The sequence below is a fragment of the Plectropomus leopardus genome, chromosome 19, assembly GCF_026936395.1.
Source record: "Plectropomus leopardus strain MGB_pleo_1.0 chromosome 19, ASM2693639v1, whole genome shotgun sequence".
Lineage (NCBI taxonomy): Eukaryota > Metazoa > Chordata > Actinopteri > Perciformes > Serranidae > Plectropomus > Plectropomus leopardus.
The window spans coordinates 29,062,259-29,084,070 of NC_142194.1; the positions used below are offsets into that span (position 1 = coordinate 29,062,259).

At 38.0% G+C, this 21,812-nt stretch overlaps 2 protein-coding genes across 2 annotated transcripts; both read right to left on the reverse strand.

Annotated features, from left to right (window-relative positions):
- Positions 1-355: 355 nt before the first annotated feature.
- hhex (hematopoietically expressed homeobox) lies at positions 356-10,030 on the reverse strand. Its single transcript, XM_042507893.2, has 4 exons — positions 9,393-10,030; positions 3,593-3,771; positions 2,490-2,540; positions 356-1,666 (listed from the first exon to the last, which is right to left on the reverse strand). The coding sequence occupies exons 1-4, from the start codon at positions 9,772-9,774 to the stop codon at positions 1,403-1,405; spliced, it is 876 nt and encodes a 291-aa protein (XP_042363827.1). The 5' UTR covers positions 9,775-10,030; the 3' UTR covers positions 356-1,402.
- Positions 10,031-14,759: 4,729 nt separating this feature from the next.
- Positions 14,760-21,702, reverse strand: trub1 (TruB pseudouridine (psi) synthase family member 1). Its single transcript, XM_042508267.2, has 8 exons — positions 21,491-21,702; positions 21,281-21,379; positions 19,464-19,519; positions 18,493-18,574; positions 18,275-18,347; positions 16,727-16,866; positions 16,504-16,560; positions 14,760-16,394 (listed from the first exon to the last, which is right to left on the reverse strand). Exons 1-8 carry the CDS (start codon positions 21,636-21,638, stop codon positions 16,213-16,215), a joined length of 837 nt encoding a protein of 278 aa, XP_042364201.1. The 5' UTR covers positions 21,639-21,702; the 3' UTR covers positions 14,760-16,212.
- Positions 21,703-21,812: the final 110 nt, after the last annotated feature.

Genomic DNA, 21,812 nt, shown 5'->3' on the forward strand with positions numbered 1-21,812 from the left:
CTGGTATCCTAATGGATATGTCACAGATATCATATGCGGAAAACGTCATATTTATGGATCTGCTATGGATCAGATCTTCCAGGATACTCTGAATGTTATGGATATGTGACAGAGCCAAAAACTCGTATACTGTTGGATCTTTACGGATACAGCTCCTTTTCGTCCAGTGTTTGTTCTTATTATTTTCTGTAACTATTATTTTAGGCTAATTTGTATTCACTCTGTCAATTCTTCTGTGCTGCGCTAAAGATGTTCTACAATCAAAATATTACTACTTTATTTATCATTTTTCCCCTGTGCAATTTAATGAAATAGACTAGACAACATGTTAAACAGAGTCATAATCCAGCTGAGCTCCATCTGAAAGTGACAAATTTATTCTTACCACAAAAATAGTTTATTAGACTGGCTATCACCCAAAAAAACATGATTAGAGCTACATTGATTAATAATGGAATTTTAAGACAACGGCCCAAAGAAAACATGAGCGTTTACAACATTTAGTAGAGTACAGTAAGTATAGGCCTACTGTCCAGATCAACACAACAGAGTAACAACAGCACGAATACAGCAGAGTGCTATGCATTATATACAAGAAGAGACATTTACAACAGAGATGATAGTTCTATGGAAGGCAAAAGGGATGGTGACATGTTTGATTTTTACAATGTTTTTTTTTTTTTGTTTGTTTTTTTACTCAATATTAGCTTAGATTGCACTGTAAAATCTGATAAGGTTATCTTATTATCTTGGAAACCAATTTTCTTGAAAAATAAGTAAATATAAGTATTTTTATTGTTTGTTTATTTTATAATTGTTAAGTTTACTTAAAATTCAATTGTTTTAACTTAATTTTGTGAAGCAGTAACAAGTGAAATTACCTTGTACTTTCTAAGTGTTCTACTTCAGTAAATCATGTTAGTCTGACTGAACTTGATCATGACAAAGAAGATCTTACCAATGATGAGATCTGTGAGCTCTTTATTCTTATCATGTTTAAGAAAATACAAATATGACTAACAAGTTTGCAACCAGCAGAATCTAGATAAGTAGCACATAAACTTAGAAAGACTGACTCTATTAAAAACTGTCACTTTTAAGTTGCAACAACTTTACAAAATTAAGTATTCAATTAAATTCTATTCATAAAGCCCATTATCATAAATCACATTTTGGTTAATAAGTTATATTTACTTAATTTTTTCAAGGCAATCTTTTGAAATCAGCTTGTCAGATTTTGCAGTGCAGGAACTAGTTTATCGGCCTGTCTGCCGCTGTGGCTTGAACACACTCCAGCAGGTGAGTGAGTGAACAGGCTCCAGAGTCAGAGGAGTCCACTGATCTTCAACACTCAGCTCCGAGTGTCCGAGTGGATCCAGCGTGTCAGTGTGGAGCCTGTAGTTCACAGCTTCGGAGAAAACTCATCGTCGTCCTCTATGTCCAGCTCCTGGTCGGTATCATCAGACACGTCAGAGTCCAGCTCTGTGTGCGGCTGTTGATGCTGCGGTGACGCGGAGAGCACGCAGCGGCCCGCCTGCAGCTCGGAGGCCGGGGCTGAGCGTCTCTGCTCCGGGCTCTGGATCCCCTCTGTGGTGTCGTCTTCTTTAGTACTCTTCCCGGTGGAGCTGTCATCCTCCACCTCCCTCTTACCTCCCTGAGGATTCTCCTGATAAATGGAAACAGATTATTTGATGCAGAAGTCTGTTTGGCTGTAATAATTAGGCTACTAGATCCTTCCTTAACACTTCGAAACTTGGAGTGACATCACTTTTCTTGTGCTGCGTTACGCCTTTCACAAGTATTTCAGCTTTTGAATTCTTTCAAAATCATGGGGAAAGGATGACTTGGAAAAACTCGAAACGAAATGTTCCTCAAATTGCAAGAAATTAGTAGGTTTAGATTTAGAAAAATGTTTTTTAAAAAGCCAAGGAAAATCTATTGTGGGAAGGGTGACTAGGGGAAAACATGTGCATTTAATGGTCATAATTACATATTCAAAATCATGTCACTGAGTTATAATTTTTAAACACTCTATTTGCTTCTCTTCTGTGTATTTATCTATTTTACTAATTTTCAGGTAATTTTCTTGCTAATTTTTGGGTAATTTCTTTTTTAGTTGCTCACCCCCTTACTCCCATGGTTGTCCCCATTCGAAAAAGATAGGGAGAAATGTCCATGGAAACAAATGTTACGGAAAAACTATATTTTTAGCCTAATTTTTATATCTAAAATATGTTAGAATAGAATTATGATCATTTTAAGCATTATTTCTCCAGTCTTGTTTTCCTGATTTGTATTTTTTCTTTCTTTCTTTTTAAAATTAACTTTCAGTTCATTTCCTTTTTACTAATTTCTTGAAAATGTTTGGTTCAGTTCTTCTGTAGTTGCTACCTTCTGCATGTTTTTAGAAGAAATCAAACCAGTTTGCGCAGGTTTTAAAGGGTTAATAAATGAGTAAAGGGGAACTGTGATGAGGGAACGTGGGTTACCTGTTTTAGTCTTCGCCACTTCGCTCGTCGATTCTGGAACCAGGTTTTAACCTGAAAGACAAAAAGAAACGATTTATGCTCAATCTCTTGGTTTGATTTCCCTTTTTCAGTAGTCAAACTTTAGCAGAAGAGACAACAGCAGGAGCACACATGGAACAAGCGACGACCTATTCAAATGACAACTGCACAAATACGAATAGAAAATAAAATGCTTTTTTCCCCAGAGAGTTATCTGGAGATTTAAGTTTCTGAAATGGATTTGGTCCGACAGTGAACAGCGGGCGCAATGTCATATTATGATAACGGGCTAAAACCCGCCTGCAGATGGTATTGTGACGCCTTTTCTGTGACAATTATTTGGACTGCAAGTGGTCATCAGAATCCTGTTTTTTTATATGGTATATTGAAAATACATTCTCAACCCAGTTGTCTTTTGCAGCAGCAGCCTATCTCTGTATTGTTTTAAGATGAAGCTCTAAATATCCATTCCACTCAGCAGCACTATATATTTGAGCATTCCAGTTCGAAGGTGAATTGTGCACGCCCGCAGCGCGCGTGTCACCGAGAGAAGAATAGTTTATTGGACTGATGCCTGGTTAAATGAATTGTTAGCGTAAACTCGAGACAAATACTTAAGAAAAAAACACACACAAAAAAAACCCAGAACTGAGTTAATGAGATAATGTTGTTGCTGTTCGAGTGGACTAGGCCGCAAACTTTCCGTTGTATAATAATAATAATAATAATAATAATAATAATAATAATAATAATAATAATAATAATAATAGCCTGTGTCTGTTTGTGTGATAAACGCAATTTAATTCAACTGAATGAATTAACCCTTTGAAGCCTGTCCAGACATCACTTTTCTTGTGTTGCTTCCTTTTTGCCAAGAACAATATCTTTCTAATAGCCTGTCTGCAAGTTAATATTATCTCTGTGTCATGGTGAAAAACAAACAAACAAAACGTACTTCCGTATCCAGAACACAGAGCAACAGACTTTATGGGAGAGTTATTGTAGGCTACATGGGATGTAGCTACAGACAATCCCCAAAGTCTCCGCTGATTGTCTCCTGCTCCCACCGGACTCCTCGTGCTCACCTGTCTCTCGCTGAGCTGCAGTATCTTGGCCAGTCTCTTCCTCTCCGGAGGTGACAGGTATTTCTGCGTCTCAAACTTCTTCTCCAGCTCGATGGTCTGGTCGTTAGAGAACCGGACCTGGCCGCCCTTTCTCTTGTGTAGAGGCCGCTGGATGAAGGGGGTCCACAACAGAGGTTTCCCTTCACACGAGGGACAGACAGCACCGAAAAGTCACTCTCAAGTCCACATTTAGCACCTTTTTTTCCCCATACAAATACCACAAACATCTGCAGCCCGAAGAGAGCAGAGCAGGCTGTACATTCAAAGTAGGCCAAGAAAGCCGAGAACACGGAATAAATCGGAAAACCGAAGAAAACTCCAGGTAAAACAAAACCCTGCCAGGACATTCAAGTAACACTCACGCCTGTCCTCTTCTCCTCTGGATTCTCTACATTAATAAAGCACTTGACTGTTATCCCTGGAGCCGCAAACTGGAGCAGCATCACTTTTTTCTGCTTTCAGCCATCTTTTACATTAATTTAAAACATTGAATCCTGAGCAAAAAGGTGCCACTTCCTAAAATGCAAAGAGCCAGTGTTCCACAAACTGCAAGAAACAAGAAGCTTAAGATTAAGAAGTTGGGGAAAACGTCATGGGAAAAAGGAAGAAGTTCGCCTATAACTAGGCTATATTTAGTATGACCATAATCACACATATAAATGTAGCTACAGAATGAGTATAATTGTATGCCCCTTGCAGGTCCTTTCTTTCATTCTTTCCTTTCTTTTACTATTTTTTAGGGATTTTTTTGTACTTTTTACTAATGTCTTGATTATTTTTGGGTCGTCTTTCGCTGTTCATTGTCTTCTTCCCATGTTTTTGAAAGAAATCAAGCCGATTTGCTCGGGTTTCAAACTTTATAAGCAACTGTGAACTCAGATCTAATAGGCTTAACAAAACAACAACAATAACAACAATAATCATCGCTGCTAGGCCTATTATTTATTTATTTATTTATTTATTATTGTTATTATTATTATTATTATAATACTCTGTTAGCCTGTTGGTCAGTGAAGGAGTAGAGGAAAAAAATTAATGAACTGCATTATGCCATGTAAACTGCTCCAGTCTAACAGATTACAGTTGTTTGTGGGTTTGTTTTTTGTTTTGTTTTTTTGTTGGAGCGGCCCGGCGCGGTGTGATCAGGGCTGTTTTTGTGTGTGCAGTTAATGACCCGGAACAAACAGCAGCAGAGAGCGCAGCGGCCTGTGGCTGCACGCTGTCTTTAAGGAAGGTCGTGACAAAGTGAAAACTATGGCCAAATATCCGCTTCATGTGCTTCCTGCTTTGCGGTGTGATTATAGGCGATGGCATCCCCCAACAGACGCTGTGTCCTCTGACACAACATCAATCTGTGAGGCTGAGCGCACCGCAGTCACAGGCCTGCTGCTCGGCTCCACAGGAAGTTAGCTAATCCACTCCCAGGACATGTGTTCACTAACAAAAAGATCACCAAAGGAAAGATTTACAATCAACTTTAGATGAAGAATCGGCTGATGCTCCAACAGGCCGGGTTACAGAAGCAGTGTCATTTTAGTTGATCTAACAGATGTAGCGTAACATTTTATTTCTGCGGTTGTCTTTCTGATGTTAGTTTTATGTTCGGATGTTTCGATGTGTATCTAATAATAAAGCAGGGCATTTCTAATGAGAGCTTATAGTTATATCAACTACATTTTAAAGTATTTTGGCGTAATGTTATTTAGGAAAATAACAACGACTCTGAATAAAAGAAAGTCCCGAGTTGTCCCCAGTTTGATGAATATTACCCGCACACCGTCCCTTCCTCTTCACATCCCTGACTAACTTTTCTTCCTGTTTTCTTCCTTACTGTTAACCACTTCGACAGAAAGTTTATTCATGTTCACAGTTATTAAGACAATATTGTCGAAATGACAGATTTAGGCTCATATAAAACCCACAGATGAAGTCACGAGATAAACGAATGATCCTAAATTGTTTTTCAGCCCCAGCAGAAAGCTTTATGATGCTGCACAGCCTGATCTCGTTTTCTATTCATATTTTGTTTTTTGTTTTTGTTTTTGTTTTTTTGCATGCTTTAACGGAAATGTAACAACCTGTACCTAGCTGTATGCTTTAATGCAGCGGCATGTCAGACGTCTGTAAAAAAAAAAAAAAAACGCCAGGAAGGGATATTTTGTGAATTTTTGTCCTTTAATTTTTTTAACGTTTTTTTTCTTAAGTTTTTTGGTGATTTTTAAAGAAAACATGCCCTCCATGTGCATGCCAAAATAAAAATCGCACAAATTACATCATTTGGGCTATCCATAAAGTGTAATAACAGAAATGAAAAATGTATTTTCAACCGATATGGGGCTATAAGCCTGAGATACCCAGGCATAATAGCGCCACTGTTTTAATGTAGTTTAAAAAAAAAGGTAAGAAATGTGACTAACTAGAAATACCAAATACAAACGCCCATAGGGTACTTTACTTTACATTGTAGCCTTGGTCTTTGTGATATTTTAACCCGGATCAATCCATATAAAACTGGCATATCATATAGTCCAGTAGTGGAATGTAACTAAGTACATTTACTGAAGTACTGTACTACAGCTTTCAGGTACTTACTTGAGTCTTTTCTTTTCATCCCACTATATAATTTTACTCCACTCCATTTGAGAGGAAAATGTTGTAGCTACTTTTTGTTTTTATCTAAAAGCTTTAGTTACTTATCAAATTAAGATATATTTTTTTTCAGAAACAAAAAGTGCATAAAATATGACGTTATAAATTTAACTACCCAACAGTTTTCAATGGTTTATAAGTACAGCTGAAATGTTGTTTATTCAATTATCTGATGGACAAAAAATTAATTGGCAACTATTTTTTGATAGACATTTAAGACATTTTAATACTGAATAGCTGAAAACTTCCTCCAGCTATAGCCTAGCCACATGATCTGTCATAGTGCTGGCATAATGGTCGGAAGAATAAGCGAGACATAAGACTGAAATTAATCTTTTTATGAAAGTGCACTTTTTTTCCAGCATTTGATTGTTGTATAAAAACCAACATGAGCTCATATGTGTTTGTTTTTTCTCTAACACGAGGCCTTTCCTCTCTAATTTAAACTCCTCTAAATGAGACTTTATCTGTGGAGCAGAGAGACCATTAGACTTGATGTGCTGCCTGCTGCCTTTATTCTCTGCTCACCGCCAACCAGAAAGAGAGTCAGCCACATCCTCGCGGGCCGGCCAGAGGAAGTGCAACAATATGTGAAAAACGGATCCCGGGCTATCAGAGGCCGAGTGTTTCCTGAATATGTCTGTATTGAGGATGTCGATAAAATAATCAGCAGCGTGCAGCGGGCTCCCGAGGAAGCGGCTGGCCGGGGGGAGCCAGGAAAACATTCAACAGCTTCTGAAAGCAGATTTACTCCTATCGACAGCACCACGGCTTCCGGCCTGAACGGAAAGGCCGGGCCCGTTCAGAGCGGCACAGAGTCAGACGGTCGGTTGTCACATGTTTCAGAGCACTATCACTCACAGCCTCTAACCCAGCCAGTCTCATAGGGATTCACATCCGAAAACATGGTAAAACAATTCACAAACTTTACTACAACTCTTACTCATTTACTCTTACTCTTACACATTTTCACATATAGGTCTGTGAGGGAAGACCGGGGTCAGTTGCAACATGGAAAAAAAAAAAACCCTCATCACTCACAGACTACTTAAAAAGCAATTAAGATAATATCTCCAAACAGATATTGGTGTGTCCAAACAATTCATTAAGTCTTTAGAGCCCAACACAAAATATGCACAAAAGACTACAATGTAAAAATAAACTTTGTTTTAATTTAAAGAAAAGTTAGTGTCTGGGTTGCCTTACAATTTTAAGCTGACTGAATTTAGAAAGATAAGTCGAATCATTATAAAACTACTTCAACTCGTTTTCTCCGTTTCAGTCAACTTAAAATGTCAGCATTTTTGAGTAGCAAAAACTTCACAGGACTAAGCAAATATATCTAATTGTTAAGTTAACTTGACAATTAGAGATAAAGTTAACATAAATTAAGATTAATAGTTGTACTTCTATTTTTTAGGGCAATTGGTTTCCTAGATTTTCTTTCAGCTAAACACAAACTTGTCAGGTTTTACAATGAACATACACTGTACAAATGTCAGCCTATTTGTCTTAACTTTAAAACGTTAGTGTCTGAGCTGTCTTCCATTTTTAAGTTGACTGAATTTGAGAAGACAATTTGCATTATAAAAAAAGTACCTCAACTTTTTTCTCCAGTTCAGTAAGCTTAAAATTGTGTTATTCTTACGCTGCAACAACTTCACAAAATTAAGTAAATATAACTAACTGTTAAGTACACTTAACAATTGCATATAAAGTTAACATAAATTAATACTAATAGTTATATTTACATACATTTTCAAGGCCAACAGTTTGCCAGTTTTTTAAAAAAGTAGAATAAACTTGTCAGAGTTTACAGTGCATTTATCTTAGCTAAAAAAGAGTTAGTGTCTGGGCTACCTTGAACTTTTAAGTTGACTGAATTTGGGAAGATAAGCTGAATCAAAATTACCTCAACTTAAAATTCTAAGGCTGCCTAGAGACTTTTTCAATAAATAGGCCTAGTTTATTTTAGGCTCTTTGAGTGAGGAAACGATAACTTTTTTTTATTTTAGGCTATTTGATGCTTATAGGGTCACATAGTGTGCATCAAATATTTGTTTTACCTTAAAAAAGTTAGTGTCCAGGCTGCTTTAATTTGACTGAATTCAAGAAGACAAGTTAAATCATTGCAAAATTAGCTCAACTTTTCAATGTAAATTTTTTAGGCAGCCTACACATTTTTTAAAATCAAATTTAAAAAAAAAATTTTTTTTTAATTCTCTTGTAGGAGATATTTGGTGCTCACAAGTATATGAAAACACACACAAACACACACACACACACAGAGAGAGAGAGAGAGAGAGAGAGAGAGAGAGGCGAGAGAGCGCGAGGGAGCGAGAGAGAGAGAGAGAGAGAGAGAGAGAGAGAGAGAGAGAGAGATACGCAGCAATGAAATAACAAGTGATTTAGAGCCCAGCTATGTTTTAGTCACCGGCTGATTTGCTCCTCTGATGTTTCAGAACAATGGGAGTCAGGAAAAGGAGTCAAGGTTACCATGCACCCCCTGCCCCCCTATCGCCGCCCCCACCAGCAGACGGAATGGATCAGCCTGCTGCTATTGTGTCCCCAATGTGTCTGTCACAATAACAACGTGACTCATATGTGAGTGGTAAGGCATCGTGTTCTTTGGAAGAGAGTTGAGCTTAAGACTTAAGAAAGACTTCATGTACTCTGCAGTCTGTTTATGAAGGCCGCATTGAACTTGCGTTGGATATGCATGCATGACCAAGCGTGTTATACTTATGCAAAAATGGTTTCGTTGGCGCAGAAACGAAGCTTGTGAGGACAGAGAAGTTGTCATGCAAAGGGTGAAAAGTGCTCTTATATTGCCACATCATCCCAGCAGGTTTGATTTCTAATGAACTAAATTAATTTCTCACAAAAGAAATGAGGAGATAATCAGGCATAATAAAATACACCATGCAAAACGTGAACTTATGAAAAGGAAAGATTTTTTCCGTTAACTCGAACTTTTAACACAACCAAACAAAAACGTAGCTGTAAATTGTCATGGGTGGTGCTGTAAATGACACGCACTGTACAGAAGAAATATTACCCATAGTATCGTTCTAAGCTATCCAAGAGTTTTACGCACACTCGCGCAACTTACCGAGAGGGTCGTGTCTCAGCAGCGCCTGTGCGTACTCCCCCATGGAGCGGTGGTGCTGGTGGTGGAACGGGTAGATGGAACCGGCGAAAGCCCCGGAGGAGGCGTAGGTCGCAGTCAGCGCGGCAGCGGCGTGGTGAGACAGCGCCGGGTGTATTGGCGTGGGTTCGTAAATCGGCGTCCTGTACGGCGAGATGAGACTCGTAAAGGAGGAGTTGGGTGACGGGAGAGTCGGTGTGGGGATGATCGGAGTGGAGCAGGAGGAGGAGGAGGAAGAGGGTGAGGAGGTGGTGGTGGTGGCAGTCCTCCCCAGAATGTCGTCGATGTAGAATGGTGTCGGGTGAGCCGGCTGGATGGGAGTCGGTGCGTAAAGCGGGACGCTCATGGTGCCGCCGTTGCGCGTTGTAACGGAGTTAACGGAAAGCTGCGTCCTTGCGTCCTCTCCCTACAGCCTTCCTCTTTATCGTCAGTATCTAATAAGAACTTTTTACATACTACCAAGCATGTGCTGTAACTTCATACGCAGACATAAGTCCACTGGCTGTCCGGAACAAATGAGAGAGAGTCTGAGCGCTGCGGACCGTTAGAGTGTTTTGGTGTCCATCAGGTTGCGGTAGTGGACTAGCTGGTGTTTAGTTCAACTGTTGGGACTGTTATCTGGCTGCAGGCGGAGAAGGGAGGAGATAAGTGGACGGCCAACTTCCTGCAGGTGGCCAACGGCCAATTCTGATTGGCTCATTCGCGGCTCCAATCGAGGCGCACAGTGATCAGATGACAGGAGAAGAGAGATAACTGTGTTTCAGCAGAATCAGTGCGCAGCAGCCAATCATCTGAAACTAACAACCTGATGGCTGGAGTGATATCCTGGTGCAACGATGACTCAGGTTAGCTTGGGTTTTTAAATCCCCAAAAGATGATCTTGCTCGGATTAATAAAACAGTTTTACTCTTAGATCTCACTAGAGAGCAGAGGAAGTTTACAACAACCAGTCTTACATTTTTGTCTTCTCTAATTCAGTCAACTTAAACATTTTAGGCACTCGGACACTAACTTTTTTAAATTAAAACAAATAGTTTCTTTAAATGTGGATAATGAGCAGTCTGAACATGCCACACAGCTTAACTACGTGGTGTTCAAAAGTTACTGTAAGCAAGTAAATAAGTGTTTGATCATTTGGCAATAACCTTATACTGATGTCAATTTATTTTTTTTGCTATGGGGAATATATATGTTTGCTTGTTTTATTGATAGCAATATGTTCCTTTACCAACATTGTATTGTTGTATATGACATCTGTTTTTAATAAATCTGTAATTTGGAGTTTGGAGAGCAGCCCCTGGACACAGACATGTTAAAGAAACTCATTCCAAATACTTGGCTGTTATGCATCTTTCCCCTGGGATTTTGTATGTCTGTCTGTCTGCCTGTCTGTTTGTCTAAATTCTATCCAAAACCTCTCTGCACCATCAGATTCACTGATATAATAGAAAATGCTGCATCTTTATGTACTAAAAAAATGATTTAAGAAAAACAGAATTAGGATGTATGCACTTTAGACTGAGCCATTTGACGTTTTGATTAAAAATGCTTTAAGTCACTTAATGTAGAGGCTCTTCCTCAGGGTCCCCCTGGCACCTTGGGCCCCTGCTGGGCCTGTGCCCTGTCAGCCTGTTTAGTGACCTCCATGCTGACACAGGCACAGAAATCTACTCATCCACTTCTCTCTGCGTTGATTATCACACTGATGTTGAGTTGTGGGTCTGCTTCCCTAAATTCCAATTTTACATAACACATGTTTCATAATTTACATCTTTTGTCTGTATGAGGTGGCCCCTGATGTTTTATTGAATTTTAAATAAAACGTGTTATAGGCTATATTTGAATTTGTTCATTTGTGTTTGTCTGACTACTAGTTCCTATTTCTGACCATTATTTCTTCTTCCGTTTGTGTATAAGTTATAAGGCAGGGATACTCAACTTACTTTGTGTGGGGGCCACTTTTACCAAATAAGAGTTGCAGCTTAATACATGCCTGTATGATTTTTGCATAGGATTTCAGGATGTTTCTAGGTTTTTAAGACATTTCTCAGTCTGTAGGATTTTAAGATGTTTCTCGGATTTTAGAACGTTTCTAGGATTGTAGAACATTTCTAGGATTTTAGAACGTTTTTAGGATTTTAGAACTTTTCAAGGATTTTAGGACATTTCTTGGATTTTATGATGTCTTGGATTTCAGGACGTTTTTAGACAACAATCCCAACATTTTTTTTTTTTATGTTTCTAAGGTTTTAGGACATTTGGTAGGTGTGAATAACTTTATTTTATGCAAAAATGGGGCTGTGGGCCAGATTAGGGCCTAAATTCAGTATCACTGCATTAAATGCAGTGTCAAAGCCCTCTTTATACTGTCAGGGACATAATCATGGCGCTGGAATACTGAATCCTACTTTTTATCCTACCTGTTTTTTAAAGGCATACTACACATAGGCTAATCAAACCTACCCCCAGCCACCGAAAAACAACAACAATAACAACGCAGTATTCAGGGTGTAAAATCCAGGCTTAATCCCACCGTTTCATCTGCAACAAACTTCCCCGGAACTCTTCTTCTAACTATTTTTCCTGATTCTCAGGAACACATCCAGATGTCATGCCCGCGGTGTTGTCAGTATTTTTACACACATCCTAACGTGCGTTTGAAGTCTCTTTGACTAATCAAACAGTTTTCTGTGTTATCTTGAACGATGCAATACAAGTTAACTGCAATCCTCCTCCATGACGGTGCAGCTGAAAAGCGAGTGATGAAGTCATGATTTGAATGTTTGGAGTTTTCCTGTGACCGGCTGCTATCAGCGCGCTGATATATCCTACTTAGGCTATGATAATGACTCCGAATGCAAATCGCTTTATTGGCTCACTAAATGCGTGTTTATCACCTCACATTCGTTTCCGCAAAGTGTTAAACTATTATCAATAACTTCTCTGTTCCAGAGTTACACCACGAACACACACTCTGACTGCGAGGCTCCAGCTGCACGTGCTAGGCTCGTCTCGATTTTTATTACCAGCTGACTTCATTAATGACACGGAGAGCAGTCACGCCTCAGTGCGGGGAGGAAGCCTGCCGCTGATAAATCCGCGCGCTGCTCCAATGCTTCGATTTTCTGATGCGCCTTTAAAGCGCGCACTGCTAACTGCCAACTTTCTAACGGCTGTAATTTAGATAAAGCGGACTCAGAGTGCAAACAGGGATATGAGCAGCCTTGAAGACATGAAAGAAGTCACCAAACGGCTAATATTTGGACTGAGACAATGATTGCAGCCCATTGATCCGGCCAGCTCTCCGCGGCGTCAGGCTCTTGTCCAAAAACGATTGATAACTCCTGTGCAGAGGCGCTGCTGCTGCTGCTTTTTGGCAGCTGGCGCCAGATATGTCTCCTGCTTACCATTAACCATTATCCATGTAGCCTGAAAACACTGACACCTCGGTGAAGACAACCTTTTATTTTGGGGATGTTTAGTAAGATGTAGGGCCATAATCATATATTTAACATAAGAGGGCCATGTTCAAATTACACCTTTAAAAACCAAACCCATCAGGGAGGTCTGAGGGGAATTCCACCTGAAACCGACCATTTTAGAGCATTTTGAAACAACAATCTTAGATCTCAAAGTTTTGATGACTCAGTGCCAGTTTAGTATGTCATGTGATTGAGGAGCCTACACACTGACCCTTTTATGACTTCCATCATGGCACAATATACTATTACATTTTTAATTACATACTATACTACACTGCAAAATCTGACAAATTGATCTTACTTAAAATAATATTGGAAACCGCTTGCCCTGAAAAAGAAAAGTAAATATAACTCTTAATTGAAGTTTACTTTATATGTAATTGTTAAGTTGACTTGTTTCATTTTGTCAAGTTGTTGCAACTTAAAAATGACAAGTAAAATCACTTTGTAATTATTGTTAGCAACTCCAGTAAACCAAGTTAGTCTGACTGAACTTGATCATGACAAAGAGGATTTTGCAGATGAAGTCAGGAGATCTGTTTCGTTAACAAGTTTAAGAAAATACAAAAAATATTGAGTAATTTTAACCCAGGAGAATACAGATGTATAACATGATGAACTTGGTTTACTGTAGTTGCTAAAACTTAGAAAGATTGATTTTAACTAGTCATGTTTAAGTTGTTAAAAACTTCATAAAATCAAGTAAATATAACAAAATTTTAAGCAAACTTAATTAGATATAAAGTAAACCATAAATAAGACCAATAGTTATATTTACTTAAATGTTTAAAGATAATTTGTTTCCAAGACTTTTCAAGTTAAATCAACCAGTCAGATTTTACAGTGTATAACTACATATATATATATATATATATATATATATATGTATATATATATATTTGCACACTTAACACTTTACAATATAAAATCTGACAAGCTGATCTTAAAACAGTCTAGAAAACCAATTGCCTTGAAAAAGGTAAGCATACTATTCTTATGCTGTTTACTTTGTATTTGTTAGGTTTCCTTAACAGATATTGATTTACCTTATTTTGTAAAGTCAACTTAAAAACATGACAAGTAAAATTATCTTTTTTTGTGACAGTAACTTAATCAAACCAAGTTAGTCTGACTTAACTGTATTGACTCATTTGCATTTGACAGATTAAGTAAGCACAGCAAAGGAGGATTAGTTTGCAGGATAATTTTCATTTTAACAAAATGTCATTCTGAGCATCTTAAGACAAGACCAGTGTTTGAGGAAATAAAATTATACAATCAAACATTTAAAAGCCTTAAAAAAATCTTTAAAAAATATTATATAGATTAAATATTTCTCTTTGACTTTACTTAAGATATCACATTCTTAACCACTTCATCACCAGTATTTTTTCTCAATTAAGCTTCAGCCAACTTGTGAAATACACAAAACTGTTCAGTTAAGCCAGACTAACTTGGTTTACTTCAAAACTGAAGTTGTAACTTGCAAAGAATAAATTAAGTCACTTATCATTTTTTAATTGCAATAACTTCACAAAATTAAGTCAACAGAAGTAAAGTTTTAATAAATAATAAAATGAACATACATTGAAACTAGTAGTTTATTTATTTACTTACCTTTATCAAGGCAATCCATCTCCCAGATTTATAAAACTAAGATGAACTTGTGAGTTTATAATCTATCAGCCATCAGCCAGTGTAGTAATGGGCAGGTAAGACAACAGAGATTCCTCTTTAAAAAAAAAAAGGAGGAAGAAATAAAAATAGTTCCTTCATGACCAGAAAACACTCTGAATGATATAAGAACAGTTTTGGGTGTATAAGTGAAGCATTTAACCATAAGGCGTACTTGAACATTTCACTTGATTATTTCTTTAATCTGAATCATGCTGTACGAACACACAACTGCTGATGCAACAACAGCTTCAGAGAAAGAAACAGCTCCACACTGAACTGGAAGAACAGAAATAGCACTTATTCATATTTTAGGTGTCTGTATTAAGAGCTCTGTTTGGAGCATTTCCACAAATAAACCTCCAGGTAAACCTTGTAATACATATTTCACCCACATTTGTTGGTTTTTTTCCAGCATGGCAACAGAAGGTAATTGCCAGTGTTTCATATGAGACAACCTAAATGAGGACAATGTTATCATAAAACTCCTTTTGACAAAAAATAAACTTTTCAGCATGAATCATGATCAATCCTGCAGAGTGGAATGTTTTTCTCCAGGTTTTGTTTAATATACACTTTCTGTCTGTTTTATGTTAGAATTTAAAGATTTAAAAATTAAAAATTGCATCATTTATTTTTATAAAGTGGAAATTATTTTTTTCCCATTGAAACCTGATCAAGTTAGTTTAATTTCTTTCAAAACATGGGAAGAAGGTGATGTGCAGCTAAAGAAATGACCCAAAAAGTAATACGAAATTAGTAAGAAGTACAAGAAAATTACCTGAAAATTAGTAAAACAAAATTAAAAACCCGAACAAAAAAAAAATAGAAGCGAAAAAGACAGAAAAATTAGATTAAAAAAAACACGAAATCATGTTACAGAATTAGAATCATTATAATAATTCTGTTACAAGATTCTTTTTTTTTTAAGTCTATCTTTTCCAACCTCCCCTTACCAATACATTTTTTCCCTTGCATTTTTAAAAATAATCTTGTAAATCGACTAATTTCTTGTAATTTGTGTAATATTTCTTACCAAGTTGCTTATTGTTTTTTTCCTCATGTTTTTGAAAGAAATCACACCTACTTGCTCAGATATTTGCTCAGAGTTCAAAGATTTAAATAACTGTGAAAGGTGTCTCAAAGCAGCACAAGAAAAGTGATGCCGCTCCAGCTTTTAAAGGGTTAAATTTTGACAGATGTGTATAGTGTTTCTATTACCTAGCTCTACATTCTACATTACATTATTATAAGAACAATCTGAGTGGGTGCAGACAGAGGCTGGGGTGGGGCTGTTAGACAATCTGGAATTTTTTACAAATGTAAGTAAAACGTAAAAAGCAGGCGAGGCAGAGACCAGATGGAATTCACTAGAATGTGGAGGAGAAATCAGGCATAAAGTGTGGAGTGGTTTCACTGGTCCAGTGAGTCCAGAGAGAAACAATCATAGTTTTGACATTTGTCTCATTCCATCACAGTTCATCTGCTCATCAGCACACCTGAAAACATCCCGGAGAACGTGACAATGTTTAGACAGGATGTTCTCTTCACTGGTGAGTCCTGACTAACCAACAGCAACTCCATCTTTTCACTCTGGGTCCTGCTCCTCAACTGTTCTCAGGTGTTCTTCAGGTGTTAGCCTCTGGCGGCTGTGTACAGTTGGCAGCCTGCTCGGACTCTGGGCAGGGCTGCAGAGAGCGCAGGATGTACTCCAGAGTCCACTGCTCTTCCGGTAAGGCGTGCTCCTCCAGGGTGAACTGACCCTGCTTAGTGCGGGTCAGTTCCTTCACATGAGCACATGACGACAGAGCTGCAACACAAAGACTGTCATTATTCTCATGTGTCAGCAGGGTGCATCTCTGATTGGCTACTTCACTTTATTCACCTTTCCATTAAACATGCTGATGAGTGAATCTCACCTTTCCCCAGGTCATCCACTAAGCTCCTGACATAAAATCCACCTCCACACTCGATATCTGTTATAGAAGCAAAACCATTTTAATTGCTGGTTTGAATGTGTAATTTAAAAATATGGAAACAGCAGGAGGTCACATCCAAAATGCAGTTATAAATACCAGCGAGTCAGAGGTCAGTATTCTGCAGAGGAAGACAGAAACACTCCATTATGCAGTGTATGCTAACCCAGAGTGAAGAGAGGAGGTGTGAAGTCCTGCAGGGTCAGGTTGTACACAGTGACTGGTCTGGCTGGTTTGGCCTCAACCTTGTGACCTTTCATCAGCAGCACCGACAGACGCTGGCCATCTTTTTTGAGTGCAGAGTAGCTGAAATGATGGAAAACCAATTAATCACTGAGGTCACTGGGGGTTTAGCCTGGAGCTCTGTAGAGGAAAAAATACTAACATTATTAACATTAATATTTTTGGTGATTTTTTCTTTTTTTCCCATTTTGGGTGATTTAAAAAAAAAAAGAAAAAAAAAAACCTTCCAAACACGCAGGCCCACCAACATAATGACGCCACTGCCACTAACCCAAACATCCAAAGCATCAACATTTTTCTGGAAATAAGACTCAACAATCAACTATCTTTCCCCTGAGTCACATACAGCACGTTTAACTGAAAAGTATTATGCTGCACTGTGAACAGGGTGTATAAATTACATCAATCCATCCATTCTATACCACAGAGAGACACTGTCAGTCTTCCCATTTCCCTCAATGTGAAATGTTGCAGCTTTAGGCTGTTTGGCTTCATGAACGGCAACTGGCAGGAAAGCCTCCTCACAGCAAGAAGTGACAGATTGTACAACACAAGTCTGGAGCTCTGATAGAGACCTCTAGAGGCAGCAAAGTTCACTGCATCACAATAGAAACAGCAGCAGATGGACCATTTATGTGCTCAGAGACCAGAGACCAGAGGGAGCTGAAAAGAGTTTTTTATTAGGCCTCTGTAATTCTAATAACTGAGTCAAAAAATACTTTTAAGGTTACTGGTAGCTTAATTACTCTGTAAAACTATGGATACATATTTTAGGTTAGTTCTTTATTCTAGTACTCTCAAAAAACAAACAATAAAATAAACAAGACCCCCCCCCATGCCTTGTTGCCATTCTGCCTGAAACGATGAATCGAGTGATGCCTAATTGAAAATGCTGACTATTACCTGATGCTGCGCTGATCTATCATTTTAGATGGATATTCATAGAAAGCAGTCACATCACTGTGTCTCGTCCAAAATATGTAAACGATAATATGTAAATTTTATAAAAGAACAGGGTCTATTATATGTATTAGAGGTTGACTGATTTATTGGTTTGGCCATTTAATTTGCTCCGTATGAATGTGTGTTACAGCAAAGCAACTGTTGTACTTGCTTAGATATACAGCATTTTTTTGAGAAATCTTTAACTGTGGCTGTTAAACATAATAAATTAAGTCCCTTTACATTTAGCATCAGTATTTGGGTGTTTCTTTTACTCTTAATGTAACAATAGTGAAATAAGGCTCTGCTGAAATGCTGCATTTGTTGTACTTGCCCTAGGGTCTGTTTTCTCCTGTGATTAGAAACTTCATGGAGGCTCCATGATGTTTTCAAGCACGAATATTCATGCAAATTACATTTCTAGGCTTTCTACCAATTAGATTTGCGAATCAAAACCTCTAAAAGTACTTTAACATACACAGATATTATTGGGATGAGTTGAATTTGTCAGACTGCACGCTTTACTCACAGTGGAGGAACTTGCATGATGTCACCAGTGAAAGCTTTCAGTTTCTCCTCAATGTCTAACCTGGTAATGTGCTCTGTGGGCAAAAAATCATAGAGACATCAGCTTGTAAAATAGAGACAAAATCTGCTGAAAGAAAAGAGGCATGCTTTGGTAGATTAGACAGCTGACTGGGATGAACTGTTTGGATGACATGGCATCATTAGTACTTCAATACTTACCAAAGCCTTTCTCCAGAGTCACACTGCCAGTGGCATCAAGAGTATCTGTTGCTTTGCCCAGTTCCCCAACAGCAACATATTTCTGAAAAACAAGCAGGACAAATGACTTTATTGTCTCTGTGCATTAATGATCACTTCCACAGGTATGCTGCTCATTCTAAACCAAAAAATTCCAAACTCCAACAGGAGCAAGAGTTATTTTTGGTCAAACGATGTACTGTCCTCAGTGAAATGTACCTCAGGCATTCAAGGAGAATTTTGGTATTTTCTAACCTGGACCCTGTTTTCCCCGTTTTTTTTTAGTGTCAAAGTGACTCATCAGAACAATAGCTTTGTGAAATCGGTCCAGTATTGAGTGAGACAGTTACAGCCAGCAGCACATAGCAAACAGATTTTTTTTAAAATAAAATGTGTCATCCTTAATGTACACATGTTTAAAATACCACTTTGATTGAATATGTTAACGCTGTTCAGACTAACAATGGGATAAAAACCAGCTTAACAATTAAAAAAGACCTCATTTTTAAGTATTCTTGAAATAACATATATTTTATTCTCATGAGAACTGTATTTCCTGTCTTAATCTATCTTAATGTTTTAGTTTAACACATCATATAGTAAGATAAAATCTGTGATACAGCTTTCATTACATTTGTGTAGTTCAATTCAATTTTATTTATAAAGCCCAATATCACAAATCACAATTTGCATCATTGGGCTTTACAGCATATGACATCTCTCTGTCCTTGGACTCTAACAGCGGATAAGGGAAAACAACCCAAAACACCCTTTAACAGAGGAAAAAATGCTAGAAACCTTGTTTTGTGTTGTATTATTATTAACTGAATCCTCATACTGGAAACACACAAATTCTGTTTGAGAAGAACAATTTCTCTGCTTTGTTAATGTAACTCTTTATGACTTTGTTATCAGCTGACTTATAATGTTTAAATAGGTGCCAACAAACTCACCTTAGAACCAGCCAACATTTTACTGAGCATCTTTGTGCCGTTCCCAACACCAACAACTGAAAAAGACAATATAGACAATGTTAGCAAAACCTCCCCGAGAAGTGGAAATGTTCATTACAGCTGACACTGAGCAAACATCATCCTGATGATTTCATTACAGCCTTAGTGCTGACTGTAATTATTCATTCTGTCCATAATTGCTGCTGAGAGAGAGAGAGATCCCTTTCAAAAGCAATGGAGGGCAAAACCCACAGTCTTTGTTCTGTATAAAAAGGAATTCTTAAGTTCAGCCAAACCTTATGAGACTTCAGCCCTATGAGTTACACAAATCCTAAGTTTTTCTTCCAGTGTTACAGTCTTTTTAGGACCAAATCCACTCTGTGTTTCCACAGTGTTTCCTTGCTGAGCCGTGGAGTAGGTATAGAAACAAGTAGCAGAAATTCTGTATTAGAAGGACAAACCTAGAAAGATACACACTTGATTTTCTCTCATGAACATGCTTGCTTGCTTCCTATCTTTAGTCACCTTCACCATATACATACCAACTAGTAAATCAATCTCTGCCCTTGCAGAGAAATGTCACAAGGTAATGTTTCATCACAGTTTAAAGGGAGAGTTTAGATTTTTTGAAGTGGGGTTGTATGAGGTAAATATCATTAATTAGTGTATTACATGTGGTAGATGAGAGTCAGCATGTCTCCAGTTTGGAGAAGCAGGCTAGAGTCCAACATGGTAGCTTACCAATCTGCTGCTGTAAATGGGGGCCAGTGACAAAACATTGTTGAGCCACCTAAAAAAAATGCACCTAAAGAAATCAAAAAGATAAGCTTACATGCATGCTATATTGAGAGTATTTTCACTGCTTTACTTTAATGTTAAACAGTGATATCTGATGGAAAAATTAAACACCAGATTCCACTGAGACAAACACTGATTTAATATTGCTGAATACAGGAGCTGCTGGTCTACGGCTGCTTCCATCACTGAATTTTTTTGTGATGTACTTAAAATGGCTAGTTTAGATTCACCAAAATCACACAATAACAAACTAGCAAAGTAATCTACACAGCGGCAGACCTACAGCTCCTGTGTTCAGCTATGTTAACCCACTATTTTTCTCAATGGAGCCTGGTTGCTTTTACAAGAGCATGGACCAAAGCTGTTAATTGAAACTGACTGTCTGAAGGAAAGGTAAAGCAGTAAAATCTCAATAATCACCAATATAGTTTACACTAGGGCTGGGCAATATGGCTTTAAAATAATATGATTTTTCTTGTCTATAGTGTCATACACAATATCTATCTCAATAGTTTGAAATGTCCTCTAAATTAGTGTGAACTACTAAAATACAAAATTATGAAATACACTGCAGTTACAAATACAGTAGCTAAAATAAAGTAACACAAACTATTGTTATAATAACGTTTAAAACAATCATGTTATAATGTTAAATAAAGTATAATGTTAAATAATACACTTAAACTGATATTGATTTTTTTTTTGGTGGGGCTTTTTTGGATGGTTTAAACAGGTTTTGCTGTGTCCCCTCTCCACAGCAGTACAATGCTTAGCTTCAGTGTCAGACTCCAGTCTGCTTCTCCAAACTGAGGGTGTGCTGTCTGACCTCTGATGTATGTAATGTACTGTCCATGGATAAGCACCTCATGCAACCCCACTTTTTAAAAAACAAACTATTCTTTTAATTGTTTGGGTGGAATCTTCTTTAAATACCAGCTCCACTACTAACCAGCCAGGGCAGAAATGACAACAGTCACACATGGACCACCACTTGTATTTAAATGGATCACCCCTCTTACCCAGCACCCCACTGGCAGCACTGTCCAGCGTCCCTCCGTGCCCCATCTTCAGGCTCTGCTTCTTCCTCTTCCGCGGGTTCGGGTTTTTTACCCCAGCCTCTGAAACACACCATTTACACACAACATGTTACTGCTAGCTTCAAACCAAACATGCTCCACTGCTCCAATGACAGCAGACTCATTTCCTAATGTCGGTCCCTGCTGAATTACCTTTGAGTAAAACTTCTTTGAGTGTGTTTAACACATCTGCCGATGTCGGCCCTTGTTTCTTATATATCGCAAACAATCCATTTAAGGAGTGTAATTTAGTCAAAGAACTAGTTATAGGAGCTGCAGTGTTGCTTATGTTCCCTGCCATGCTTGTTTTACTCTTCTTCGGCGGATACACTTCTTCTTCTACTCGTGTAATTGCCAACTGCGACTAAGCAAGCAGTGCTTGTATTTCGCCATCTGCTGGTTCAACACATTTATATTTATTTCTAATTTGGGCCCCAAACCAAAATAACACGACGAAAATGTCATTACTACTAAA